Raw genomic sequence first — 27,591 nt, forward strand, 5'->3', positions numbered from 1 at the left:
CTTACCCGCAAGCCCAAAGTTAGCTGAGGCGATATCTATGACGTCATTTCTCCTTGTCTGTTTTGTGATTTGTTATTCCAGTTCTTCTAGGGAACCAACTTCGCGAGTGAATCCTTCTAAAGCATATGACAAAGTCGGTACTGACTTATGTAAAATACGGCCCATAGTTACTATTGCATCCTTCGGAAATGATCTAAAATGGTTATAACTCTAGCTTCAACGCTACGTTAGTGGTGGTGTTCATGATGCGCTTTCACGTTGATGGCATCGAGCACTGCTTTGAGGCGATTGAGTAACGGTCCCCTGATGGAACTGAACGTTTTAAAAGTTTTCGAATTCTTATTTTCGCGCACCAGCGAGTAGAGAAATTATCTCAACACAAGTTTGAGGCGACAAGTGATATCAGAGCTTCCATATGAACCGGCTGTTGAGTGGATAGGCCCGCGACTTCCAATGTTGGACGGAGGTCAAAGGGTCGGTAGTCCACATAATTGTCACTGTTGGAGTCTCACTTGACTGCCCTGTAGTCGACTAGCGTCTCCTAATGTCTTGTAATACGCGGACTCAAGCCGACAGCAGGTAACTGTCGAAGAACAACGCATGCCCGGAAAGTCTCTGAACAAGTACTGCACAAATGGTAATTGCTATGGAAGAAGTCCTCCCCGTAAGTTAAGTGGGGTTGTACTCTTTACACCCGTAGATATTGGCAGTGCACCGTGAAGCTAAAAACAAATTGTAGTGGAGACTTTGATATCAAAGTCCTTTGGAAATAGACATGCTTTCCCTTTTCAGTTGTAATCAAGCTAGGGTTATGTCACACTTCGGTCCACTGGTTGCCATACACATCTTGGAAAAGTGTGATAACCAAAGTATCATTGAGATACATAACTTTTCAAGAGCAATACAAATTTCTGCACACCATCAAGAAAAAACAAAAACTACTGATTCAATGACAAGTCCAAAACAATCTTCCCCCTCGCATGACCACCATCCAACCGTTTGAACGCCTCGTGAAACTGCTCCAATGGCCATACGCTATCCACCATGGGCCGACACTTCCCCTGCTCCACCAACTTTGTAATCTCCTCCAGATGCTTTCTGTTGGGCTCCATCACAAAGAAAACATCTCTCACACCCTCTCCCCTATAATCCTCCGGACGGACCTGCGTCGGCGGCTGGAAAATGCTGAGGACCACTCCTCCATCCCGGACCGTCCACCACGCATCCTCAAGGGACTTCCTGCCAATACAATCAATCACGACATCCACCTTGTTCCCGGGCCTCGCCCCCCACTCCAGCAGATTTGTTTCTCGGTAGTTCAGTACCTCGCCGGCCCCAAGCGACTGTACTAGAGAGACATTATCGGGACCACACGTCCCGATCACCGTCGCACCGAGTAGCTTTGCCAACAGCTGCGTAACCCACATCCCCACTCCACCGGAAGCAGCGGTGACAAGCACCCGTTTACCCTTCCATGCTTCTCGCGCAGCAGCAATATCCGTGTCCCCGTCAACCACGATGCCGGCATGGATGAAGAGAATCTGCCATGCCGTCTCTGCTGAGACCGGTATCGCCGCGCTCTCGGCCCAACTCAAGCCCTTCGGCCGCAGAGCGAGCTCGTCGGTGACGCCGATCGTGTAGTCGCGCGCGTTTCCAGGTCGAATGTAGTTGGTGCGAGCGTAGACTTCGTCGCCCACACGAAACGGCGAACCCTCCGGAGCAGACACGATGGTGCCGGCGATATCCGGGCAGGGAATCAACTCGCGCGGCTTGGCGGGAGGGAAGTTTTTAGGCCAGAGGAGTTCGCCGGCGCAGAGGGCGCAGGCGTGGACGCGGATTAGGTGTTCGGTTGAGTTTCGTTCCGGGGTTGGGAGGGGGGCGGTAGTGAGTGTGAGGTCTGTTGAGGATGCGCTGGGTTGGAGCACGGCGCGCATGGTTCTCGGGAGGGACATGGTGGTGGATGATGACGATGATGATGATGTTGAGTATGAGAGATGAAAATGGGCTGGATGCAAGGATGAGGGCTGAGAGTCTGGTCTCAAATCAAATCACCAGTCTCGAGGACATTTCAGCCCTTTATACACACGCAGAAAACATGTCATAGACTCGTCACGCATGAAAATGTAACAAACCAGCAGTTCACATTGTCTACCTAAAACGTGATCACCTGGACGCGTCAGAGAAATTTCGACACGCGCAGAGAGTGATCGGCTAAAAATATGCTTATTTATTATTAACCGATGGCGCTAGCGGCCGCTAGCTATTTTTTCCCAAATGTGCAGATTTTGTCCTAACCCTTATGACACGATTGACTCAAGAAGAGTCATGTTCACGGTCTCTACAGAACGACCGTGTAACCGGGTGTTCGGATAGATCGGATCACGGACAGATATTGTGCCGAGAAGGTGTTTGGTACTGTTCTTCTACTTGTATAAAAAGACTATGTAATCCTCTCGGAAACGTGTTTAAGTCTTTACTCAAGAAGAGACACACGGAGCTCCTACAACCCCTTCTTTTGTTCAAACTGCGTCACATCTGTAAAATACTCTAATAATATTTTTATAAATTCTCAGATATGATATGTTCAAATTACATTCGTAGCGGCCATCCTGTTCTGGGCTTACTTTCTCCAGGTTCTCGACAAGTCGGTTCTGGGGTACGGTGCTACAAATAGCTTCCCAGACCGACACGAGAATGAATACTTCCTCGTAGGTTCCATTGCACCTGTCGCGCAGCTGGCCTGGCAGCCATTTTCCTGCATTCTGGTTGTCAAGGTGCCCCATCGAACACTGATCCCAGCCCTCTGTCTCGGATGCGGTATCGTGCAGACCACACTGGCGGCCGGCCGCAACTCCAGGCCATGATGGCAGCACGCTTCTTCCTCGGATAATTTGGGGCCGCTGCCTGCCGCTGCTCAGCGTCATTACCAGTCAGTGGTACCGGCGTGCTGAACAGCTTGTCCAAGTTGCGGCGTAATACAGCACCAATGGAGTGGTCACTTCGTTGCCTCGCTCTCCCACGGCTTGGGGAACATTAATTCCGACCTCCTGTAGCCGTGGCAGATACGAGTCGTCTCCTCTTACGCTGCGATCATCTTCATTAGGAGAAGCCAGGCAGCGAACTGTGTGTAGTATCTTTCTTTTCCTCGGCCCATTTCATCTACTGCAAGCTCGACAACCACATCCCCTCGGCGTGCTTTCTGGCCGAACACGAAAACGGCCAGGCGATTGAACGCCTACGAGCGAGACAAAACCGGTACTGGCAATCGACAATCATACACGTGGTGGCGGCTGCCCTGGAGCCAAACACATACCTCTGGATTGGCATGTCGAGGCTGCTCAACTTCAGCACCAGCGTCACCAACACACGACCACGACCAACCTACTGGGGTTAGGGTGTCTACCCTGTACATCAATCCGCCTCTCTCTTTTTGGCTCAGTCAGTCAGTCCGACTGGGGAAGGGCAAGGGTATCACCGACCCTCTGGTCCCCACGACGGCTAGACATAAACACAATAATAATAAAAAAGCCAGGCACGAAAATGAAAAGGAAAGACCACTCAGGAGAAAATAAATAAATAATGTATAATGGTAAATAATAATTGTAAAATTAAATAGAAGAAGGGCAGCAGCCCCGCCGGGGAAACTGAAGGCGGTATGCTGGAGCAAATGGCGCTTGGGTCCGTGAAAGTGACGTCTTTCCCGGCCGATCTACTCCCGCCCAACGACCCGTCCAAGAACCCAAAGAACATCGTACAATAGTGTGCATTAAAATGCAGAAAATTATAAAAGGCGGATGGGCGGCCACGGCCTAACCCCCTTTTTGCCTAAGCAGCACTGAATACGATTGAGCTACAAACGAACTTGCTAAACCAGAACCATGGCTCCAGAAACAAGATCTCACACTCACCACCGTCACGGCCGTCTCCGTCCACAGTCCGATGCGAAGAGGAACTCACCTACTCCGCCGCCGTCGACCAAGAAAAAGTACGTAATGTTGCCGGCCAGCGCGAAAGGCAGCAAATCGAAAATCGGATCGAAGCGGCGCCGCGTACCAGTCGATCAAGCAGAGGAGTACATGCGTCACTTGAAAGAAGACAATAAGGAAAACGTGGAACAGGACGAGAACGACGAGGAGCAACCAGAAGAGAAAAAAATGAAGACTGAGACCGAAGGCAAGAGCGAGACGGCAACTTCAACAACGGAGGGTCAAGCTGGTACCGGAGAACCGCCGTATGCCCTCTTCTGCTAAATAGATAAAACAGCTCTAAACTCACAATTTCGACAGGAAGACTGTTCTTGAAGAAGGACTCGTTTATTTCTTCTTCCGTCCTAAAGTCGGAATCGAGGAAGCTTCGTCCATGGAAGATGTGCAGCGGACGTACATCGTCCTGCGCCCACTGCCGTTCACGGCAAGTGATATGAAGGACAGCGTTAAGAAGACAGGAAGGGACGACTGCAGAATGTTAATTATTCCCAAGAAAACGCTTCCCACCGGCGGAGGCGGACGTTTAATGTGAGCAAGATTTATTTCTGCCGATTGTATCGCTGCTAATGACGAGTTAAAGAGGATTGGTGACGAAGGTACACGCCAGTGTTGACGATATAACAAATCAGTTGGACACGGAGACATATGAAACAAAGACACGGGGGTAAGCTTGCCGAGACGATATATACAGTACAAACTGATTTGAATGTGAGCAGAGAGCGAACATTGTCATCCGCGAGACCAATAGTAAGAGAGAGCGCACTTGGCGTCACATCAGAATGCAGCTAACCTGGAACAGGCCGAAGGAGTATACGTCTTAACCCAGGAGGATAAATTGCACTATTTGTCGTACATCCTCACTGTGCCACAGGAGGAAACCGAAGTTCAGGAAGAGTTCGGGCTATCCCAGGACGGGCGGTACATTGTCAGCGCACGAGTAAGTACTGCATCCAATCTACTATAAAATATGAAAACTCATGTCGGTGACACGAGTAGAATCCTAAATATCCTCCCAGCGGCCCAATCAGGGTTCCCGAGGGACCAAAATACAGTGAGGATATCATGGAAGATTTCCAAGACTATCGCTGGGTACCACTCGAACCAAAGCATATGAGTATGTCCCCATACTTTTGCGCAGTAGTTATTGCATTGCAATTGAGACTAATTTGGAGGTTAGATTTTCAAAACTGCGAAATCCTCTTCATCGCCACGCGCCACGGTCCGGAAGAATTGCAAGAAGAGAATGCTGACGAGCTCATGACATTGGAGAGAGAGAATGAAGAGAGGATCCAGAAAGCGTTCCACGGCGATGCTGCAAAAGCAGTATTTAACGATCTTCATTTGAAGAAGTCGACGTTTGTCGATAAGGACTTGAAGGGAACTTGGGCGTAGTCCCTGTTGTAAGGCAGGATGCCAAATCAGCGAATAATGTTGGGATAATGAATTGGCGCGAAATGCTATGTAAGATTGCGACGAGGCGCGTCTAAAATGTACATAACTATGATATTGTGCGATCTGTTCACCTTGTTCTTTGCCTATGAGTTGGACCCGCGAAGGATAGCCGCGGGTGTAAGTTGCATTTAAACCATAAACGCAGCGATAACCGTACGTCTTGGAGTGGCAGATCTTCGCGAACTTTGCTAATGCGAAAAAGTATACGCACTTAAGCCAGGGTCAGGTTAAAAATGTTTGGTTTGCAGCCACGTCGGGTCAAATATTTATAATGCTCGTTTTGTTCCTGAGCTAAGCCACGCGACTGGAAGTCGGTGAAGAAACGATAGTCAAAAAAATGCATGCGGCTGTTAATTATTCGATAAGAATGCAGGGAGCAAATTGACTATAGACAAATCCACGGTAGCTTGTGAGGATTACGGGGCGGAATCAAAAGCGGAGTGACGAGCCCCTGCATTAGAGGTAGTGATGGACCGCGCTCGAGAATTGTTGACCACCTGTCTATAATCCTGGTCCAAAGATCAAATTTTCATAAGCAATTGCCAGTCATAGAATAATTTGCGTAGTTTCCAGACATCGATTTTTGTTATATCGAACTACTAAGCAGAGCAGCGCGTATATATATTTGTGAGGAGACGACACCGCCTCACTTTGACGCAACAGCCACATCCCCCTGGGCTCCACCCTCGGGACCCGTTCAAATCTCCCTGGCAACTTTCGAAACGTAAAAATGCATGCAGCATTCCCCACACTTGATTCACAATTGTGAATATTTTGCGCACCCTAGGTCGATTTGTTACTGCCTCCTGGTAGTCCGGGACAGTTTTGAAGTATAAGAGCGAGAGCTAGAGATTGCTTTGGGATCATTTTGGCGGAGTTGGCTTGTGAAAGGTGCGGATGGTTGTTGCGGCAGCGATGGGCATCGATTGACTCCTGAGCAGGCATTTTTGGATATTCGCATCGCATATTTAACTGAGCATTAAGGCGACAAAGTTTACAGCATTTGCATACATAGAAGGAATCGACGATCGTAAGTGCAGGAATACTGTAAGAGCCCGGCGACGTTCTAGCGCTGATGACGTTGTCAGATCATGGCTACCCGACAGCCCCTGCCGCGAAAGTTTGCATTCAACGTTTCCGATCAATACGAAATCGTCGATGTTGTTGGAGAGGGGGCGTATGGTGTTGTTTGGTAGGTTTGTGATTATTGGCACCAAGCCGTGCCAGGACGAATGTGCATTAACGGTTGCCGCGCAGCTCCGCTATACATAAGCCGTCTGGGCAGAAAGTCGCAATAAAGAAGATTACTCCGTTTGACCATTCAATGTTTTGTCTGCGGACTTTACGTGAGATGAAGCTTTTGAAGTATTTCAACCATGAGAATGTGCGTATTGCCTGAGCTTGAGATTGGGCACCGTTATTAATCGGCGTAGATAATATCGATCTTGGACGTTCAACGACCGAGCAGCTTTGAGACCTTTACGGACGTTTACCTGATTCAGGTCAGTCTGGCGACGTGGCTGCGGTGGACGATATCTAAAGCGTGAATCTAGGAACTCATGGAGACAGACATGCATCGAGTAATTCGCACGCAGACACTGTCAGATGACCACTGTCAGTACTTCATTTACCAGACCCTACGCGCACTGAAGGCGATGCACAGCGCGAATGTTCTTCACCGAGATCTCAAGCCATCCAATCTGCTCCTCAACGCGAACTGCGATCTCAAAGTTTGCGACTTTGGCCTCGCGCGATCGGCGGCATCGACGGACGACAACCAGGGTTTCATGACTGAATACGTTGCGACGCGATGGTACCGCGCGCCGGAGATCATGCTCACATTTAAGGAGTACACGAAAGCGATCGACATGTGGAGCGTCGGGTGCATCCTTGCCGAAATGCTCAGCGGCAAGCCGTTATTCCCCGGCAAAGACTACCACCACCAGCTGACTCTCATACTCGACGTTCTTGGCACGCCAACGATGGAGGACTACTACGCAGTTAAGTCGGCTCGCGCGCGGGAATACATCCGGTCGCTCCCGTTCAAGAAACGGGTGTCGTTCGCGTCCATGTTCGGGCCTGACACAAATCCGCTTGCGATCGACTTGTTGGAGAAAATGCTGACGTTCAATCCGTCGAAACGGATCACGGTCGAGGACGCACTGAAACACCCGTACTTGGAGCCGTACCATGATCCGGAGGACGAGCCGACGGCACCGCCGATTCCGGAGGGATTTTTTGATTTTGATAGACGGAAGGACGAGCTGTCGAAGGAGCAGCTGAAAAGTAAGTAACTTTTGCTATTTTATTTCAAGGCTTGAGCCCGTCGTGTGGTCGTCCAAGATGATACCCAATATCTGTCTCCTGTGTTCCGCGTGTGGACGCCGTTTGTATTCTGACGTGAGGTGCATATCTCAAAAGGGCATGCCTTCCGCGCGCCATGCCGGATGAGCGACTCGTTTCGGACGGTTTGATCCGACTACACGTGGCGTACGGCTGGGCTGACATTCCGTTGGAGTCACAGATGAACCGGATGGTTTAATTTGGACGCGATATGTGCGTGGATTATGAAACTGTCAATGGAGCAATAATGGCTCTACGAGCAGGGGGGACAGGCGAGAGTTCCAAGCTGAGGGTCCCGAGGTACATTTGCACGTGGCCGACCTAAATGCTCGTGTTTCGCATCTGGAACCTGGACTGATGGTGGTTTCATTGGCTGTTCGGAAGGTATTGGTCGCTGGGCGGCGACGGTGGGGCGAGCTAGACAAAAAGTCTAAAAATTGCCGATGGGAGGGTGTCTGTAGATGCGGAGATGACTGTGGTCCCACCAGCGGGGCTCGAAACACAAAGTTGGAAGGAGCAATGACGCGGTCAAGCAAGACGATGGCAGGGGCGACACATGGGCGATGCTTCTGTGACTGAGTTTGCTGGCTCGTCGGATCTTACGATAGGCCGGGTGGTTATTGTTGACCACTGACAATGGGTTAGCATAAGCGCGATTGAGTGTGGACCTACACGAGAGGCCCACACGGGCGTGACAGCAGAGCTGGCGTTGGATTGGCCCTTGACTTTGACGCGATGCCTACTCTATGCAGAACTGAGAAGACCCTTGGGCGGAGGTACCGGAATGACAGGGTAACAGCACAGGGGTGTTGCGTTGCCAGACTGCCACGACCGGACCGACGCCAGCCTGCCGGTGGCATTCAAGGCGGTGGGTTTTTGCGATGCTTGTTTTGCTCGGCGATTGCTTGTGATGCGTAGACTGTGCTGTTCTGTGCTGTGCTGCTGATTTACCAAAATTGTGCCAATACCAGAAACTAGGTTGTCTAGCACACAGCGAACAGACGACTAGGCCTTGGCGACACTTTAGCTGGCAGTGAAGCAGATTGCTAACGGTGTTTTTTCTTATACAGGGCTCATCCACGATGAGATCACGCGCGCATAGGCCGAGCACGCCTCGATAGGCGAGTTTAATAGTCCGCAATAGCATTAATATACGACCGGCCATAGCCGTGGACACACTGCATCAGCGTATGATAGTAGTTGGACGGAGGGCCAGAGTCGATTCCGGCGGGCCAACTCCTTGCCAAGAACAGAACTGCTAGCGCCGTCGCAGACATCACCCGACGGCTGAAAAATTGTTTCTCGTCAGTAAGGAATTACTATGTACAATAAATGGCGGAGTGTCAGAAAAACTAAAGTTGCCGGTGGCGCAACCGATCCCGCAGGCGCCCCGGGTGTGATTGGCAAAACCCTAAACCACGGCGGGACTAAGCGACACGTTAGCTGTCTCGTATTTCTGTCGCGGGAAGCCACAAGCAGCCGTTGCCAGGTCATGCACATGGCCAACTTCATGCGCCATCTACGCACCGGTCCGGCGGCTGGCATGTATAAGGAGATCTCGCAAAAAATATAAAAAATTTATAAAAATAGGGTTGGGTGGGGCATCTATCAAATGTTTAAACGTTCTACGCTAGGCGGGCATTGATAGCGCGTATCAACATGTTAACGAACACGAGCCCAACGTGGCGCAGTGGCAGATGGGAGCAGCAACACCCTTGACTGCGTCTTTGCATGTGCGCATGTGTCGCATATACTGGGAGAAATCAAATTAGTGCTTCGTCGGTTACTGAATATGAGCCCGATGGACTGCCGTACGGGTCCGTAGGTTTGTAAAAATGGGCTGGACCTCCCCCCTCTCTCTCTCTCCCCGCGAAAAGACACGCCAGCGAGCCGCACGTCGACGACTCGCCGGGTTTAATTTGACAAGGCTCTAGAAGCAGGTTTGCCCGTTTCTTGGACAGGGATCAGAGTGGAAGGAATTCTCTGGTATTCTGGGCAGGGCTGATTAGTTTTCTGGGCCTTTGCTTAGTGTTTGAATTAACCTTGGCTGACTACTACTTGGCCATTACTCTTATTATTATTATCATTATCATTATTATCACGATAGATCGTGTCTGTGTGTTTGGTTTCGCAACCACATGACACGATCATCCGCGCATTTCAGCAAGAATGTCCGATAGGCTGAACAGGCAAACAAACGACTGACAGTCGGGCTTGCACGTGTGCGGCTCAGGGAAGAAACGTGGTCTGGATATGACGTGTTGATTGGCTCGCCGGCTGTGGGCTAAGCAAAACGTAAATTAGGCTAGGCTCTTGGCGCCGCGGACCCAGTCCAAGACGGATCACGGACGCGGCGACCAGGACCAGGGCCAGGAACTGCGAACACCGACCGATCACGTCCCAGGCTGGAAAATAAGTACTGCCTGGGTCCGCATCTTGTTCCTGTCTGCCCTTTCTTTGCTCAGCCAGTTAAACCATCGTCCTGTCAAAAGACTCTACAATGTCTGCTGTCAAGACTTCCGGCGGCAATGCCGCGTTCCACAACTTTGTCAATGACTTTGCCCACATCGCTGACCCCAACGAGCGCAGGCGACTTGCGCTCGAGAAGATCGACAACGCGCCGTTTGGTTGGTACCATGTTCGCGCTATCGTAGTCGCCGGCATTGGCTTCTTCACTGATGCCTACGACATCTTCTCCATCAACATCGCCGTCACCATGTTGGGTTACGTCTACTTCCACGACAGAGGCTCCAAACTCCCCACGAACTCTGACACCGCCGTCAAAGTCGCAACCTCAGGCGGCACTGTCGTCGGCCAGCTGTTCTTCGGCTGGATTGCTGATGTCGTTGGCCGCAAGCGCATCTACGGTATCGAGCTCATGATCATTCTTATCGGCACTCTCGGCCAGGCGCTCTCTGGTCCTTCCCAGGCGATTGATATCATCGGCGTCCTCTGTTTCTGGCGTGTAATCATGGGCATCGGTATCGGCGGTGACTACCCTCTTTCCTCGATTATCACCTCTGAGTATGTTGTTTGGTTGGTTTGCTCCTATGTCTTCATTGGACTCACATTCGATCAGGTTCGCGACCACCAAGTGGCGCGGCGCCATCATGGGTGCCGTCTTCGCCAACCAAGGTTGGGGTCAACTCGCTGCGGCCATTGTCGCGCTCTGCTGCACGGCAGGATTCAAGGACACGCTTAAGGCTGCCAACACCGCGGCCATGTGCGGTACCGACTGTCAGACCGCCGTCGACAAGATGTGGCGTATCACAATCGGCATGGGCGCGGTCCCTGCCTGCATCGCGCTCTACTACCGTCTCACCATCCCCGAGACTCCTCGCTACACGTTCGATGTCGCTCGTGAGCTCGAGAAGGGTGCTGCCGATATCCAGAAGTACATCTCTGGTGCCTATGGTAATGCCAAGGAAGATGAGATCAAGGCTCTCCAAGAGGCTGAGGCGAACCCGACCCAGCTCGAAGTCCCCAAGGCTTCTTGGAACGACTTCTGGCGTCACTTTTTGCAGTGGAAGCATGGCAGCATCCTCATCGGCACTGCTGGTTCGTGGCTCTTGCTCGACATTGCCTTCTACGGTTTGGGTTTGAACAACTCCACCATCTTGGCTGCCATTGGCTACGCCGGTCAGCCCAACGTATACACCAATCTTTACAACGTGTGCGTCGGCAATTTGATTCTCATCTGTGCCGGTGGCATTCCCGGATACTGGTTCGCGGTTGCTACTCTGGACATTGTCGGCCGCCGCACGCTCCAGATCGGTGGTTTCCTGATCCTGACTATCCTCTTCTGTATCATCGGATTCGCGTACCACAAGATCTCTGGCCACGGTCTCCTTGGTCTCTATGTCCTCTGCCAGCTTTTCATGAACTGGGGTCCCAACACTACGACTTTCATTGTACCGGGTGAATGCTACCCGACCCGGTACCGCTCGACTGCCCACGGCATCTCTGCCGCGTCCGGCAAGATCGGTGCCATCATTGCCCAGACCGCAATCGCCCCTCTGCGAACGAGAGGCTGCCCTGGCGGCTCGTGCTGGCTCAACCATGTCATGGAGATCTTTGCCCTCTTTATGTTATTGGGCTTCTTTATCTCGTTCTTGATTCCCGAGACCAAGCGGGAGACGCTCGAGGACATTTGCGAGCGGCTGCACGGCGAGACCAACTACACTCGAAACCCGGCTGCCGACAGCTCGATCGAGGGTGACAGCACTGGCGAGAAGAAGGCGGTCGAAGTTTAAGTCGCTTTTTCGCAATGACGTTGTGTTCTTGACGTTTGTCGGGCATTTAGATGTTATGTAATATTCTCATGTTGGCGAACTAATTAAAATTTTGCTGGTCGTGCTTTGGTTTTATTGGGTATTTGGATTTGAAGAACCGCCGGGTTTATAATTAACTCTCTAATATAATGATACAAGTTAATTCTTTGCTTAATCTTGCGTGGTTTAAATCATACATGTCCGTCGAATCTTGTAATGTGAGGTGGCAGATGCGAATCGATCGTGCGGTCAATACAACTCGTGCAGCGACTGGGCTGGATTTGTTAACTAGGGCCGTTGCCGACTCGATAACGGCAGGAATCGGCATCGGCGAAGCTATATAATCGATTTTATCAGCTGTTTTAACGGCAAGACTTGCTGCCAGCCGATAATTTCGGCGAAATCGGCGCCGTTAGGCAAATCACGTGAACGCTCGTCGTCCTGTTCTTGTTCTAACTTTACTTTCTTACCACAGTCAAACCTCGCTCTAACGATACTCGATCGCTCCCCGATACAGTGATAAAATCCGGCGCCGAAAATTGTAAAAAATCAATTTGTTATAACAACGATTGCGTTCCTAAACAAGTTGAGTGCCCGCTAAGCCGACACGAGGTAATCATTACATCAAACTCGGGGTTCTGCCGTAACTTGTTCATTCTCTCAACACAGCTAGACTGTAGTAATGGGCCGGCCAACGAGCGAATTTTACTAGCCCGCCAGAACCCGGCTCGACCTACCCCGGTCCTTAAATGACGAAGGAAGGCTTCACCCGAAAGATCGGATAGAATCGTCACTGACGGCGCGGTCTTTTTTGATGACTTTGTCGATAGCCCTGGTTTATGAGGTTTAAACTACTGGCGGCCAGAACGAGGGTATTATTAGTTCTTTCCCGCAGCGTAAACCTATTCGCTACTTCCGCAACTTAAACCTATTCCTAAATTTGGGTAATCGTGCCGATTCGCCGATAATATCGGCCGAAAAATCTTGGTGCAAGAATTGCCGGCCCGCGCCAATATCGCCGCATCATCGGACGCTTTGGCTGGGTAACTAATTCGAGACAGGTGCGGGATTAGGGTCGTCAGGCTGATTGTCGGTGTCGGTGGGTATTCGGTTTTTTATTTCGTCGGTTTCGGGCGACTTTGGGCGAAACTGGCGGACCAGTTCGGGGTAAAAATTATCGTTGCGCGCCAACGAGCCCGCCCACATGTTCGTCGGGGTGAGCGCCACGACATGCAGAACTAATCTTTGGTCGGTTTTGGTTAACTACTTGGTGTGAATTTACGGCCGAATAACTTGACATAGTTCTTTATTGTTCATCACGATGGTCGCCGGCTGATAAGTGTGTGTGTTGGAATGTGAGGGCCAGGGCGCAAAGTGAAGTCAAACAAAGTTTTATGAGGAAATTATACATGTTATATTGCAGTCATTGATAAAAAATCGTCATTACATGTGGTCGTCGTCACGTTTCAACTTTACAGTTATCCAAAAAAAAAATCCAAAAAAAAAATTTAAAGCAAAATTCGTCGCATTTACACCTCTGCCACCTTCTTCTCGCCGCTGCTCTCGCCGCTGCTCTCGCCCTCGACCGAGCTGTCGGCGCCGTGGCTATTTTTGCGGTGGTTGGTCTCGCCGTGCAACCGCTCGCAAATGTCCTCGAGAGTCTCCCGCTTGGTCTCAGGAACCAAGAACGAGATAAAGAAGCCCAATAACATAAAGAGGGCAAAGATCTCCATGACATGGTTGAGCCAGCACGAGCCGCCAGGGCAGCCTCTCGTTCGGAGAGGGGCGATGGCGGTCTGGGCAATGATGGCACCGATCTTGCCGGACGCGGCAGAGATGCCGTGGGCAGTCGAGCGGTATCGGGTCGGGTAGCATTCACCCGGTACAATGAAAGTCGTAGTGTTGGGACCCCAGTTCATGAAAAGCTGGCAGAGGACATAGAGACCAAGGAGACCGTGGCCAGAGATCTTGTGGTACGCGAACCCGATGATAGAGAACAGGATAGTCAGGATCAGGAAACCACCGATCTGGAGTGTGCGGCGGCCGACAATGTCCAGAGTAGCAACCGCGAACCAGTATCCGGGAATGCCACCGGCGCAGATGAGAATCAAGTTGCCGACGCAGGTGTTGTAGATGTTCGTGTATACGTCGGGCTGACCGGCGTAGCCAATGGCAGCCAAGATGGTGGAGTTGTTCAAACCCAAGCCGTAGAAGGCAATGTCGAGCAAGAGCCACGAACCAGCAGTGCCGATGAGGATCCTTCCATGCTTCCACTGCAAAAAGTGATGCCAGAAATCTTTCCACGAAGCCTTGGGGACGTCGAGCTCGATCGGGTTAATCTCAGCCTCTCGGAGAGCCTTGATCTCATCTTCCCTGGCATTACCATAGGCACCAGAGATGTACTTCTGGATATCGGCAGCACCCTTCTCGAGCTCACGAGCAACATCAAACGTGTAGCGAGGAGTCTCGGGGATGGTGAGACGGTAGTAGAGCGCGATGCAGGCAGGGACCGCGCCCATGCCGATTGTGATACGCCACATCTTGTCGACGGCGGTCTGACAGTCGGCACCGCACATGGCCGCAGTGCTGGCAGTCTGAAGCGTGCCCTTGAATCCTGCCGTGGCACAGAGAGCGACAATGGCCGCACCGAGTTGACCCCAACCTTGGTTAGCGAAGACGGCACCCATGATGGCGCCGCGCCACTTGGTGGTAGAGAACCTGTCCGGTGTAAGCCAAGGGAATACTGGGGAAACAGAACAACATACTCAGAGGTAATAATCGAGGAAAGAGGGTAGTCACCACCGATACCGATGCCCATGATAACACGCCAGAAACAGAGGACGCCGATGATATCAATCGCCTGGGACGGACCAGAGAGTGACTGGCCAAGAGTGCCAACGATAATGATTATGAGCTCGATACCGTAGATGCGCTTGCGGCCAACGACATCGGCAATCCAGCCAAAGAACAGCTGGCCGACGACAGTGCCGCCTGAGGTTGCGACTTTGACGGCGGTGTCAGAGTTCGTGGGGAGTTTGGAGCCTCTGTCGTGGAAGTAGACGTAACCCAACATGGTGACGGCGATGTTGATGGAGAAGATGTCGTAGGCATCAGTGAAGAAGCCAATGCCGGCGACTACGATAGCGCGAACATGGTACCAACCAAACGGCGCGTTGTCGATCTTCTCGAGCGCAAGTCGCCTGCGCTCGTTGGGGTCAGCGATGTGGGCAAAGTCATTGACAAAGTTGTGGAACGCGGCATTGCCGCCGGAAGTCTTGACAGCAGACATTTGTAGAGCCTCGAGCGACAACTTGCAGCAGCTACGTGGAGAGACGTCAAAGCGGAGCATGTGGGATGACGGGATACTTATTTCTGGCCGGAGGAGCGAAAGCTGAAGCTCGCGTGCGGCTTTGGCCCGAGCATGTGCCAGGGCGAGTCGAGTTGCAGGAAGACAAGAAAGTCCAGCGCTTGTGGATTTCTTGACCACAGGCTTGTCCAGCCGCGACCTGACAACTCGAGTGCGGAGAACTGTGACAACGTGCTTGGCTGTCTCTCATACCACGTTGGCGCCAGTCTCTTGCCAACCCATCTTCATGCGTAATAGATACGACGATCGGCTAGACTGGCCGTTGTCCGATACACGATCAGTGCGCGATGACTGGTCACCAGAGTGAGAATAGGATTAGACGTCAGGACCCTGGCGATCGTGAAAAAATTTTCACAACCAGATTTACTCAAGCAGGCCGTCGCGATCAACTGGGTTCGGTCGGATGATCGGCCATTGTCTGACCTTTAGCTTTAGTTTAGTGGATTTCCTTCTTCCCCGGACCACATGCAGCGGATCGGCCATTTCGTTGGTCAATCTCATCCCCCGTGCGGCTCATGTCTTCTCCCCCCGCAAGCCGCACCATGTCTCATCTGGAAAACCCTAAATCGGCATGTCACTGGCTTGGACCGCTGACGTCACGATACCCTTTCGTTACCGTGGCAACGATTAATTCAATGCTAACCGTATCTGGCCAGATGTAAATGCCCAACGGAGGCACTTTGTAAACAGCAGCCGCACCGCGAATCTACGCTATTAAAGACCTCATTCCGGTGAATCACCTTGCTGCAGTCTTTGCTATCTCTCTGTTCATCCGTGACGGTGACAAGTGATTCTTTGGCTTATTTGATCGATTCTTCTCTCGTTTACTTCTATTCCAAAATCACTGACTGTCCTGCCCACGGAACAACTATGTCATCACAGCACCCGTCTGATCTTGCCTCTGCTTTACAGCAACAGCAGCAGCAGCAGCAGCGAGTCGACGTGCAGCCGCTGCACGCTTCTAACAGCCATAATCTCCAGCGGCACCTGCTGCACCAGAAGGTCTTTGAAGCGTACGTTCATTTAATTATTTGCTTGCCCTGGCCGGCGGAAATGAGCAGAGTAAACTTTGGACTGACCGGCAATTACAGACGAACGAGCTTTGCTTCGCCCACTGATAACTTATTGTCACCTTGCACGGCCAAATTGCAAGCGCACAAGAAGAGACATTATGTCAAGTATGTATTTTGTAGTGATTCGACTGGATTACGGTTTCGTGGTCCAACTAAGCTGACCGTTGTACGACAGGAGCAAGCCACAACTCCTCAGGTTTGGCAACTTAACCGCGGCCGCGAATAAGGAGAACGCTTCCGAATCCAGTGGTCTTGGTCTGTGAATCATCGACGAGCTAAACCCATGCATGCAGTTTGGACAACTATTGGTTCGCCGATGACTTTAATATTGCCGCGTCGGAAATCGCACCGAATCAGTTATGCTATCAGCATCTATGACAGAACATTACTGAGAGGGCCGAAGCTAGACACAGAGATGTAGTACACAAGGGATGGGAGAAACGGAAATGCACGGGTGCGGTTGTTTTTTTGTTGTTTGTTTATTATCAATATCATGGGACTTATCTGGATACTTTTATGTGTTACGGGCATTCGTATATCAATAGCAATTGGCCGAAAGAAGTGGAAGTTGTGTATGGGTTTGTGTGTTTATGAAGTTCGAATACAATTGAACGGGCGACTAAAATCGCTCTAAAATATCTATGCAGTCCCTCTATTGGCCAAAACTAATCGCCACGCTAGCGTCTTCGCATGCGATCAAGCATTTCCTCATCACTATCTGCCATGTCACGGTCGTCGGCATGCTCTGCATGCTCCACTCGACCCTTGCCTGACCGGCCGCTATGCACAATCGACCCTCTCCCGCGCATGACCGTTGCACCTGACGAAGTAGGACTCTGCGCGGCAGGGTCCGAAGTCGGCGCGCCGGATATGCTTATCCTGCGCGCGAGTTCAGGGCTCGCCGGAAAACTAGCCGGCATCAACTCCGCGTCGTCGTCAACAGTCGCCGGGTCCCGGTCCGGCTCCTCCGGCCACTCTTCGTCTGCTTGGCCACCACGGTCGGCTGCAGCCGCTCGTCGCTTGTCAATGTGTTGCTGGATGAATTCCGAGATCACAGATTTGTCGTTCCGGGCCTCGTCTCGGTCCGAGTCAACTTCGAACGAGGACGACGTCGCTGTCGTCGGTGTCGATATTAATTCCCTTTCGTTCGTGGCCGGCTCGAGATTGATGAGATCTATCGGTTGCTCTGTCCGCGACAGTTCGCGGCGCAGCAGCTCGTGGTCTCGAGCCAGGAATTCCTGCAAAAAATCCAATGAGCCTTTCCCACAACTACGCAATTTTACCCCCCCCTCGGACTTACCTTCAACCCGGCATTCACGAGTCCGTCAAATTGCGCCGAATCTCGGTATGCGTCGTCGCTCGCATACACGGCTACAACACCGTCTGGTCCAGTCGAGCGCGCAACGTCGATCACTTGCTCGGGATTGACCGGTCGGACTTCGAACGAGTCTGACATGTTGCCAGAATAATACGCAAACGTGTATCGCAACCACTCGTATTGCTCGTCTAGTGCAGGCAGGCCGCCGGTATCCGTGTCGCTGTCTATGACCCGCGTTGCGGCAACGCCGCCTGCGCCCTCTTGTTTCTCCAGGATATTACTTTCGTCACCATCGCCATCCAGGGGCTCAACCTTGCGCTTGAAATAAGCAATGCTGTCGCTGACGATGACGCCAGCAAGCGTATACCGATGGAAGTCCGGCACCTGGCGGTCGCCAAACGCGCTGGCCAGCGCGTTGCGAGCGCCGATATCGTCGGCGGCTGGAGGCTCGCTCAAGAACTCGGTCAAACTCCGAATTTCTTGCTCGAGAAACCCGATTTTCTTGTCAAGCCGAGCAATGTACTGATCGAGATTTGCAGTGAGCTGTTGCAGTTTGGTGAGGATCGGGGGCGTGGTGTCGGTCTCTGCCGCGGTCGCGGCTGTGAAGTACGCAATCGTGGAGTCCAGCAGTGACTTTGTGTTGTATCCCTACGATTTAGTTAGCACTCGACTGAACACTCTTTGTCACAAGAAAATGGCATGCCGTGTATTCGGCAATTTGAAACCTCCGTTTCCGCAAGTTTTGAATTTCGTCCAGGATCTCGGCCCGTCGCTTGTTACACGGCCTCATAACCTTCATAAACGGCATCGTGTACCTATCCGGGTACCACTCCAGCGGCAAATCCACTCCAGCACCAGTCAGCCAGTTCTCCCGTTTAATCGAGATCACGAATATGTCCGCCACGGACTTCAAGTACGCGTCGGGCTCCTCTGACCACAGAAGGCTGTCTAGAGCACCCACAAGCGAGCCGTACATGGTGCGCACATCCTCTGTGATGACCAGCTCAAGGTTCACAAACTTCTGCTCCATTGGCATCGCCGACGAGTCAGCTTCGGCCGCCGCGGGACGATCGAGCGATACCCAGCTGTTGAATAACTTATCGCTCATGGATTTCAACGACGGTACCGCCAATGAGTCAGCGTACTGGCCCGCGACTAACGACCATACTTTTGAGAAATTCGCGATCGGCTCGGAATCTGTTATGAAATCGGAGTGCGCGAGATCCATGTAGGTCTCTTGGCACGCAGAGAGTGCGTGCACCAGATTTTCAATGCTGGCGTAGGCGCGTCCTGACGGCGACGCGATGTGGAGAAACGCCATTATGCGTTGACATTCCAACAAAAGCAGTAACCGCTGGAGGTCCTCTGCAACATCTCGTCAGTATTAGTTTGCAGACTAGGAGCGACAGGACACAGACCTTGCTTCTGCGAAGATTCTGCAAACTCTGGGACGAAAATGAGTTCTTTATCCCACCATGTCGATGCAATTCCATAGTCCTTCGCCAGCTGCTTGCCAAATAATAAAAGCGCGGCGCGAGATCTTGGAATTGAATGCAAAATCATTAGTAATGGAGCTAGATTTTTCGCACGCTCGCACGGCCGCAGAATAGGTTGCCTTTAGATCGTTAGCACGCTTCGAGCAATAGTTAATCAAATCATGGCGAAACGCACTCTCCTGGTCCTCTCTGACTGCTTTCCAATTCGAAGGAGTTCTGAGCAGCGCTTTGGTCTCCAGATAAGGTCATCATGCCCCACTGATCCTCATTGTATGAATCCTGCGTGGCGGGACCAAACACAACACCTGACTCTTGACCTTCACGACTGACCTGTTGGGTATGCTGTCCCATACCCGCGTCCGAAGCAGAAAGATCCTGAAGGGACATGCGCATTGCCGTCGCTATATCGTCGTCCACTGTAATCGATCAGATTCCGCAAAGTTTCAGTAGAGTAAACGCTTACTCTGCTCGTCATCTGCGCCACCTAATTCGACAATGTTCCCAGGCGCCGGTCGGTCTGTGTAAGTATCCTTGGGCCTGTCATCGTCTCCGTAAAAAGTTTCTGGAGCGAATGCCTCTTTATGGGTGTGAATTGTTGCGAGCAAGAATACCTCAGACGTGAGTACTTACGAATTTCGTTCTCGTTGAACACAGTGGGTTTGGAATTATTGTCAGCCGGTTCCCAGTTCGCCTGCATAAACTCGGATTCGTTCCATTGATTTTTCCGACGGTCCTGAATCAGCCTTAGTATCGCCCATTGGGATGAAAGCATATAAGTCCAACTGAAATCATTCTGGCTCACCTCCTCGAGTTGGCCCGAGAATATATAATCAATTGCTCTCCCAACGTCATTATTTGATGCCTAAATAATGCACAATGAGTTCTATGATGAATTCGTGCCAACGTTTGTGGTTGGCATATGTACCTGCAGAGCGAACGCGGCGTCGGAATGACTGAAGCCCATGTCCACGATCTGTTTGACTGCACTGTCCATGATTGTTTAGTATATTTTGACCTGGTACGGTGCCGCTTGGATATTCGTTGCTGGCGTGCCCGGTAACAGTGCTTCTCAAAAATGTATCTGTGTCGTGATGAGGCAATTGGTCGTGTTCAGGGCTGCAGACCCGTACCATAATCGAAGTCGATGACGTTTAATGCGAGTGACTGAGGAGAACATGCACAGTTCTGTCCGGGCCTATTTTGAACCAGGCACTGCAACTCCCCAACATTCATTCCTACATAAATAATGACTATCCGCAATAATTGTTATTTACGCTAAACGTCGGGAAAGTTACTATTATTACTTCACATATTTTTCTTTGATTTGTTAACTCAGTTCAAACATTTTTCATTTTGTATCATCGGTTCAGATCTGACTAGTCGTCGCATGAACCCTAATAGACTGAAATTGCTTCGGTTCACCCCCTGAAATATTATCCAACCGGTTCATGACTGGCGGTTGGGAGTACGTCAGTCTGCTTCGCTGGTCAGTCTTGAATGATGTCTATCCTGCAGATCCACGAACATCATCGATTGCAATCCGCTGAGGCTATCATCCACCATCTCGACGTCTCTATACAAATTGGATAGTTGGGTTCGGTTTGCCACATACAGTAAGAGCAATTACCGTTTGCCCAGTCTTTATAAGCAAACTTCACCATATTCACAGATCGAGCGGTCCTTCTCCCAGTCGCGAAATACGCCATTCGTAGGCGCGTTTGGCTACTGCTTGTGGGAGAATCCTCGGTACTGATCGCCAGTCGTGCGGACAACCAACCAGTCTTTCCTGGTAGCAGGAAATCCGGAGCACGGTTAATCGCAACTTGCATGACCACTCCAGTTGCACCGATCAAGGTCACTGCTGGCGCAGCGTCGGCAGCGGCCACAAGTGGGTCCCTATCGACATCCTCGGGCTTACATGGTTCGGTGGATCACACAGTGCCGTACAGGCATCGCATGTCGCATCGTGATTTACCGCCTGATACGCCACCACTGGTCATCAGGTACGTTAGTTCATCCTCGGATCGCCTCGAACTCGCGGGTACTGACACATTGACAGATGGTATTTTGCGACGGACGTTCCGAAAAGGAAACCTTTCGTCGACAAGGACTGGAAACCACCTAAACCGCCATCGAAATTCGTGCCGTTCTCAGTTACTGACTCACGGAATATCGAAGCGGCGTATCAGCAAAAGGATGATTCCAAGCTCGAAACTGTCGCTGTGAATGAAGACAGGTTGTTTCAGGTTGACATTCGCAAACGGGAGTTGTCACCTATTTACTGGAATGGACCTACTTATGATGTACGTCGCGGAACCTGGTTTTATGCGGACAGCAGTTCGTTGAAGCCGTGTGACGAGAATTTGGCAAATCAAATTGAGGAGGGGTATTTGAAAAACCAACCGTTCCGGAAACCAGCGCACGTTCCTCCTCCGCCTGTCGCATCTGATTCTTCGACAACAGCTTCACAGCCTTCGCCAATGGCGGCTCCTCCTCCAAGGTCGCACAATTCACAACCGCAGGGCACATCGCAGACTGAAAATTTCGCAATCGAGACTGAGGTGGTGTCGCACAAACGGGCGTCTTCGTTCACTGAATCAATTACCAGCGCGTTCACATTCCGATCTCGGTCACCACCGGTATCGAACCATCCGCCGCGGTCACAATCACCCTCATCGGACCGAAGGGCTCAGGAAACTGATAAGCCAGCACCGCCTCCAGCCCCGCCATCGACAATCGCACAACAGACAGAAACCTGGCCACTCTATGGACCCCATATTGGGAAGTACGTCGTGTATTCTAATGATGCGACGTCTGCATGGATCATCTCCGATGATTTCTACGGGAAGTTCGCGTCGACTATTTATCAGCGCTTGACGGCTGGTGCGAATATGGGAGGGGTCAAGCTCGTGAGAGGGTGGTCTGACGTCAACGCGAAACCCGCATCGAAACCATTGTCGGCCACGGCAGCGGCTAATTCTGCCTCTGATAACGAAGAGGGGGGGAAGAATGCTTCGGAGTCGACTTCGCCGAGTGATCCGACAGCTGAATTAGTTGAGGCAATTCACACTTCGTCAATGGCCAGTATGCAGAAGGAGACGAACGAAAGTCAAGAAGCGCAGGACAATGCTTTACTGGAACAGCAAATGGAGAAAGATTACAATCCTAATGAGGATGAGGATCAAAACCGGGAGATCGAACATTTGGTACTGTGCATTCATGGAATTGGTCAAAAACTTGGACAGCGACTCGAGTCTGTAAACTTTGTTGGAGTAAGTATTATCACTCATGCATACCTCCCGTGCGTGTTGCTGACCATTTATAGGATGTGAATACCTTCAGAAAAACGATGAAATCCGTGTACTCGACATCACCTGACTTGCAGGCATTGAACGGAGAAACCGGGAATGATGTTAAAAAGCTCAATTCACGAATTCAAGTGCTGCCTGTTTGTTGGCGACACAGCATCCAGTTCGGTCTCCAGCAGGAGCGCGACGATGATCCAGCAAAATCCAGGAAGGAGCAGGATATTGGAGATCTGGAAGAAGAGAACGGTAAAGAAGATCCCGAGACAGCTACTCTGCAGGATATTACCGTCGATGGAGTCCCGGCGCTGAGGGGGTAAGTAATTCACTCTCCTTCCAACATTAAGTATTTCTAACATTAGCAGTATAATATCGGAAGTTCTTCTTGACATTCTGTTATACTACCAGCCAAATTATCGGGAGCGAATCATGAACAACGTATCCAACGAATGCAACCACATATACCATCTCTTTAGAAAGTGGAATCCTGGTTTCAAAGGACGGATTAGTATCGCGGGGCATTCGCTCGGAGCAGCGATAGCGTTTGATATTCTCTGTCGCCAGCCAGATGATCCGCAACCGTCAAAGTCGAAATCGCCGAAATTGACATTGGATTTCGATGTCGACTCGTTTTTCGGATTAGGCAGTCCGGTGGGGTTGTTCCAGATGCTAAAAGGCAAGACGATTGCTCCCAGGACCGTGAAGTCAATAGAAGATCAGCCTCTTTCACCTCTAGACTTTGATCTGGATAACCCGTTCGAAGACAATAAGAAACCAACGGGTACAGTTTCGACACCGAAAGTTGAGGATATCTACAATGTCTTTCACCCAGCTGATCCTATCAGTTATAGATTGGAGCCGCTAATTGTTAAGCGCATGGCCGAGCTAAAGCCACAAGCGATTCCATCTACTCGCAAGGGCATCAACACTCAAATTGCGAATCTCGCGGAATTAACGCAGAGAGTTGCCCAGAGTGCGTCGAATATGTGGAGTAGCATGGCGTCTGGGCTAGCGAGTACGATACTGAACAAGTCGCTGGGTTACGAGGGGGACACTTCGGCAAACTTGAGTGGGACAGGAGATGTTGCGAATAGCGGGGCATCCTCGTCGGAGACGTCATCAACATTCCGGCAAGATCTGGCTATAACGATTCACAATCCACCTGAGTCGGGTGTTGAGACATTGTACTCGAAGTTCCAAAAAGAGAGCGGGAAGCTGACCAAGGTTGCTGAAGAACAGGCTAAATTGCAGCGCGATGAGGAGCTCATCCGCGGATTGAACTATACTGGGCGTCTGGACTTCTCATTGCCGGAAGGATACATGGATATCACATTGCTAGCATCCATGGGGTCTCATCTGGGCTACTTCAGAGATCCAGATGTCGCGAATTTCGTTATTGGACAATTACTGGCTCGACCGTTTCCTAAACGGCTCAAGAGTGTTAAGTTGAAGAAACAGAAGTATCAGTCACTAACTTGATTCATGCTCCTATTGTCGATTGTATATTTGTATTTTTAGTTATTTGGATACATTGCTGTATTGTAGGATTATTTGACACAGTTGTTCTATATTGCAAATTGTTTAGTGGTCGGCGCTCTTTTAATTGTTACAGGCTGGTTTTAATTGAGTGACTCTTCTTCGACTGTTATACAGACAACAGTGGTAAACTGACAATACTCATTTGTCGCATGACAGACAAATGGTACCATGATTCGTATCCGAAAGTGGTGGGTGATGGATGACACTCGTCCGCAGCGAGGATTGCAGCATGTGTGGCTGCAGGGACGGAAAAACTATAATGGCGCAACACCGAAACTTAGTCTCCATATTTGGAGATCGTTCGCGCCCCGGCCCGGAGTCCCGTTCGATCCAAGTTTGACTACTAGACCACTAGGATCTTTTCACAAAAATCAACCAGTCTCATTCTTCGTTCTAGTTCTCCCATTTAAATCTGTCGATATGCCTTCCGAAACACCACTCAGAGTCGGGTTGATAGGCACCGGGGTAATGCATTTCCCTTCTGCTCCACGCTCAAGATGATCCTACGTTATGATCTTCAGTAGTTTGACACAATTGACCATAAACTTGTCGAATGCAACGTACCGCGTGGTAGTGTATACATAGTGACTGGAATTGGTTATGCTAATGTCAGTATGCAGATTTTTGCCTCGCAACGTCATTTCCCCGCCATCGCGTCGATCCCGTCCACTGTCCAGCTTGCCGCCTGCGCAAACCGCAGCATTGACAAAGCGAAGAAATTCGCCTCAGAAACCGGAATCCCGGAATCGCATGTATACGACTCCCTGGCATCGCTGCTGTCGGACCCGAATGTCGACGTGATCGACGCGCTGTTGCCGTCGCAATTCAGCCTCCAGGCCGTTAAAGACGCTATCAGCGCCGGCAAACCCATAGCCATCGAGAAACCAATCGCGGCTAACCTCGCGCAGGCCAAGGAAATTGTCGCGATTGCGAGATCGACGGAGCTGCCTGTTGCAGTACTCGAGAATTTCATTTTTTGGAATGTGATTCCCGAGATTAAGTCGCTTATTGAGCAGATTGGCGACGTGGTTTATTTCTCGCATTATTGCACTTCGCCGTTTAACTTTAACAACCAATATTTGGAAACTTGGTGGCGACAGAAGCCGGAGCATGTTGGTGGATTTTTGTCAGGTTAGTGCTTGTCAAAGGTGTTCGACATATGAAGGAATGCTGACGACAAACAGATGGGGGGGTTCACCAGGTTGCCTTGTTCACTGAAATTTTGGGACAAGTTGACACGGTAAATAAGACTCTATTGCTGTGATTTTTACTGGATTCTGACTAGCGACAGCTCTCAGCGTTGACCACTCAGGTTCGCGAGCAATCCGGCGACGTCGACACTCTCACCGCGACTCTAAAGATGAAGTCCGGCGTCCTGGGAAGCTTCACCTACACCTCTGTGCGTACTCTCCTGTAACTACCGTGATCACCGAAAGTCTAATAGCCCAGGCCGTGTCAAACCCTCGCATCAACAAGCTCTCTATTAACGGTACAAAAGGCACCGTCATCTATGATTTTTCTGACAAAGCATCCGCGACGCTAATGCTTTACACCGATGCCGACAAGACTGGCAAAGTTATTCCTGTTCCGGACAATGTCCAGGAGGGCGTTCCCAAGGAGTTTGAGAATTTCGCGGAAGCTGTCCAGAAGAATGACAAATCATTATTGAAGGTTCGTTATTTTTTAGAGTCCATGGGCTGTCGCTAACGACATTACAGATTCCGCCTGAGAAAGCATTCCACCATTTTGCAGTCATTGTCGCTTCGGTGGAGAGTTCAAAGAATGGAGGAACGAGTGTCAAAGTTGCCGAGCCATGAGGAAGGTAGTTAGAAGGAAGGATGTACAAAAATTTGGATAGCCTTGGATATTCAATAGAATTTTATAATAGGTATTACACAGTATATCGTATATAATGTGTTTCAACCTCCCAATAATGTGATAACGTTGCACGGCCGACAAAACAAAGTTGACAAATCCGAAATGACAAGTAATATTCATCCCTAACTTAACCGACCATTTTTTTTCTCTTGCCGATATGAGCCTGGAAACCTGTTTTGATTCCGCTGACCGACCGCCGACTGCCGCAACTCTCGCACACCAAGAAGTACAATCGGTTCTCTTTAGCCAAGTGGGTGCTGATTGACTTACAGGTCTTGCAAGTGACATATTCCACTAATGAACTCATTAGCAAACCACATCAAAAAATACTCCACATCAAAAAATACGTACTGATATATCGCCGCAAAACGTTCTCCAGCTGCTTCTGCTGGAAACGACCCTTGATAACCAATCGCGAGTTACCATCAACTGAACCCGACGTACCCAACTCCGCGAACAAGAACTGCATAACGTGCTCGTAAGGTCGGTGCATCCGATCTGAAATATCCTTCAGGTTCGCAAAGATTGTCTTCTTATTACCTTCACGCATTACGCTTGGAGGTGGAATCTTATACCGCTGTCCCCTCTCGCCCGCAAGCTCTGGATTGTTGGTGCGCAGGATTTTAAAGAACCGGTGAAGCAACTCCTCGTATGTATACTCTCGGTCACTATTAAGCCAACCAGCCTCCTCTTCCTCGCCTTCACCCTCTTCCTCAGCCTCAGGCTTCTCAAACGTTTCGTCGTCTTCGCCGACTTCTTCCTCCTCATTTACACCAGCTTCTTCCAGCTGCTGCTCAAACGCGCTCACATCAGCCACTTTCTTCTTTTTCTTCTTCTTTTGACTGCCAAAGTCAAAGTCCTCAATATTATCCTCAGCACCGGCGTCCGCCGCCGGCTCGTCGTCGGCCGGCTCGAGTGGCGCAGACGACGTCGATTTCTTCTTTTTCTTCTTTAATCCGGCAAACATATCCGTCAATTCGTCAACCTCTGGATCAGCTATACCAGGATTAGTTACGACTCGACGAAACAACAAACACATCGCGCCTAATTTAGCATGAGCAATGAAAAAACGTACGAGTTTCCTCATGAGGCACGGCATCGTCCAACTCATCTGGGGTAAACGAAACAGCCTTGGATTTCTTCTTTTTCTTCTTCATCGTAGGATCAAAATCCAACTATACGCCTCATTAGCACTATTCTTCTGGCCCATCGCAGTCCATTTCCACTTCACATTCAACCTCACGAGATCTGCAAATGGCAAACAGTGCTAGTCCATCACATACCTGCTCCTCTGCAGTCGGCGTCAAATTCTCGTCAACAGAAGCCATGTCGTGTATCCCTGATTCGCGTGAAAATTACAGCTCTGAATTTTATGATCGGATCTGGATAGGTGAGCGCTCTCTGGGCCGAATCTGGTCTTTGAGTAATAATCGTTCTACACCGGCGAATTTTTCCCGCGTAAGGAGTCATTGACAGGCACTGCCCTATTCCTAAACTAAACCCGTACCCTGACATATGCTGTCAATATTTTTAGCTGTACTGTCTGGGCTTAAGTTAATCCAA

The 27,591-nt window shown here is 50.5% G+C and overlaps 10 protein-coding genes across 10 annotated transcripts; 6 read left to right on the forward strand and 4 right to left on the reverse strand.

The window, feature by feature from the left end:
• Positions 1 to 649: 649 nt before the first annotated feature.
• POJ06DRAFT_244773 (uncharacterized protein) lies at positions 650 to 2,210 on the reverse strand. The gene has a single exon (XM_056186548.1). It carries the CDS (start codon positions 1,950 to 1,952, stop codon positions 939 to 941), a length of 1,014 nt encoding a protein of 337 aa, XP_056045940.1. The 5' UTR covers positions 1,953 to 2,210; the 3' UTR covers positions 650 to 938.
• Positions 2,211 to 3,878: 1,668 nt separating this feature from the next.
• Positions 3,879 to 5,378, forward strand: POJ06DRAFT_265354 (uncharacterized protein; the record flags this gene model as incomplete). The annotated part of the gene is made up of 7 exons (XM_056189072.1): positions 3,879 to 4,231; positions 4,287 to 4,514; positions 4,567 to 4,650; positions 4,703 to 4,733; positions 4,786 to 4,923; positions 4,983 to 5,100; positions 5,164 to 5,378. 7 exons carry the CDS (start codon positions 3,879 to 3,881, stop codon positions 5,376 to 5,378), a joined length of 1,167 nt encoding a protein of 388 aa, XP_056045941.1.
• A 930-nt stretch (positions 5,379 to 6,308) lies between these two features.
• POJ06DRAFT_244783 (kinase-like domain-containing protein) lies at positions 6,309 to 9,291 on the forward strand. The gene is made up of 6 exons (XM_056186549.1): positions 6,309 to 6,468; positions 6,527 to 6,630; positions 6,696 to 6,822; positions 6,872 to 6,940; positions 6,992 to 7,724; positions 8,852 to 9,291. Exons 2-6 carry the CDS (start codon positions 6,530 to 6,532, stop codon positions 8,881 to 8,883), a joined length of 1,062 nt encoding a protein of 353 aa, XP_056045942.1. The 5' UTR covers positions 6,309 to 6,468; positions 6,527 to 6,529; the 3' UTR covers positions 8,884 to 9,291.
• An 835-nt stretch (positions 9,292 to 10,126) lies between these two features.
• On the forward strand, positions 10,127 to 12,216 carry POJ06DRAFT_244786 (major facilitator superfamily domain-containing protein). Its single transcript, XM_056186550.1, has 2 exons — positions 10,127 to 10,805; positions 10,861 to 12,216. The coding sequence occupies exons 1-2, from the start codon at positions 10,282 to 10,284 to the stop codon at positions 12,032 to 12,034; spliced, it is 1,698 nt and encodes a 565-aa protein (XP_056045943.1). The 5' UTR covers positions 10,127 to 10,281; the 3' UTR covers positions 12,035 to 12,216.
• Positions 12,217 to 13,449: 1,233 nt separating this feature from the next.
• POJ06DRAFT_244789 (major facilitator superfamily domain-containing protein) lies at positions 13,450 to 15,342 on the reverse strand (the record flags this gene model as incomplete). Its single annotated transcript, XM_056186551.1, has 2 exons — positions 13,450 to 14,770; positions 14,818 to 15,342. Coding segments are annotated over 2 exons (1,714 nt in total), but the record flags the coding sequence as incomplete, so codon positions are not given.
• Positions 15,343 to 16,125: 783 nt separating this feature from the next.
• Positions 16,126 to 17,131, forward strand: POJ06DRAFT_244794 (uncharacterized protein). The gene is made up of 3 exons (XM_056186552.1): positions 16,126 to 16,432; positions 16,511 to 16,597; positions 16,668 to 17,131. Exons 1-3 carry the CDS (start codon positions 16,290 to 16,292, stop codon positions 16,753 to 16,755), a joined length of 318 nt encoding a protein of 105 aa, XP_056045945.1. The 5' UTR covers positions 16,126 to 16,289; the 3' UTR covers positions 16,756 to 17,131.
• POJ06DRAFT_244804 (uncharacterized protein) lies at positions 17,132 to 20,413 on the reverse strand. Its single transcript, XM_056186553.1, has 8 exons — positions 20,109 to 20,413; positions 19,937 to 20,039; positions 19,770 to 19,883; positions 19,482 to 19,722; positions 19,229 to 19,425; positions 18,514 to 19,175; positions 17,793 to 18,458; positions 17,132 to 17,730 (listed from the first exon to the last, which is right to left on the reverse strand). Exons 2-8 carry the CDS (start codon positions 20,001 to 20,003, stop codon positions 17,170 to 17,172), a joined length of 2,508 nt encoding a protein of 835 aa, XP_056045946.1. The 5' UTR covers positions 20,004 to 20,039; positions 20,109 to 20,413; the 3' UTR covers positions 17,132 to 17,169.
• Positions 20,414 to 20,708: 295 nt separating this feature from the next.
• On the forward strand, positions 20,709 to 24,432 carry POJ06DRAFT_244816 (DDHD domain-containing protein). Its single transcript, XM_056186554.1, has 4 exons — positions 20,709 to 21,309; positions 21,366 to 22,578; positions 22,632 to 22,927; positions 22,977 to 24,432. Exons 1-4 carry the CDS (start codon positions 21,134 to 21,136, stop codon positions 24,088 to 24,090), a joined length of 2,799 nt encoding a protein of 932 aa, XP_056045947.1. The 5' UTR covers positions 20,709 to 21,133; the 3' UTR covers positions 24,091 to 24,432.
• Positions 24,433 to 26,051, forward strand: POJ06DRAFT_244821 (uncharacterized protein). Its single transcript, XM_056186555.1, has 6 exons — positions 24,433 to 24,615; positions 24,771 to 25,281; positions 25,335 to 25,390; positions 25,442 to 25,549; positions 25,600 to 25,821; positions 25,869 to 26,051. The coding sequence occupies exons 1-6, from the start codon at positions 24,571 to 24,573 to the stop codon at positions 25,965 to 25,967; spliced, it is 1,041 nt and encodes a 346-aa protein (XP_056045948.1). The 5' UTR covers positions 24,433 to 24,570; the 3' UTR covers positions 25,968 to 26,051.
• On the reverse strand, positions 26,052 to 27,587 carry POJ06DRAFT_244827 (domain found in IF2B/IF5-domain-containing protein). Its single transcript, XM_056186556.1, has 4 exons — positions 27,312 to 27,587; positions 27,104 to 27,203; positions 26,380 to 27,024; positions 26,052 to 26,322 (listed from the first exon to the last, which is right to left on the reverse strand). The coding sequence occupies exons 1-4, from the start codon at positions 27,354 to 27,356 to the stop codon at positions 26,156 to 26,158; spliced, it is 957 nt and encodes a 318-aa protein (XP_056045949.1). The 5' UTR covers positions 27,357 to 27,587; the 3' UTR covers positions 26,052 to 26,155.
• Between the last annotated feature and the right edge of the window lie 4 nt (positions 27,588 to 27,591).

This window comes from Lipomyces tetrasporus (assembly GCF_029532465.1).
Source record: "Lipomyces tetrasporus strain NRRL Y-64009 chromosome Unknown POJ06scaffold_2, whole genome shotgun sequence".
NCBI lineage: Eukaryota > Fungi > Ascomycota > Lipomycetes > Lipomycetales > Lipomycetaceae > Lipomyces > Lipomyces tetrasporus.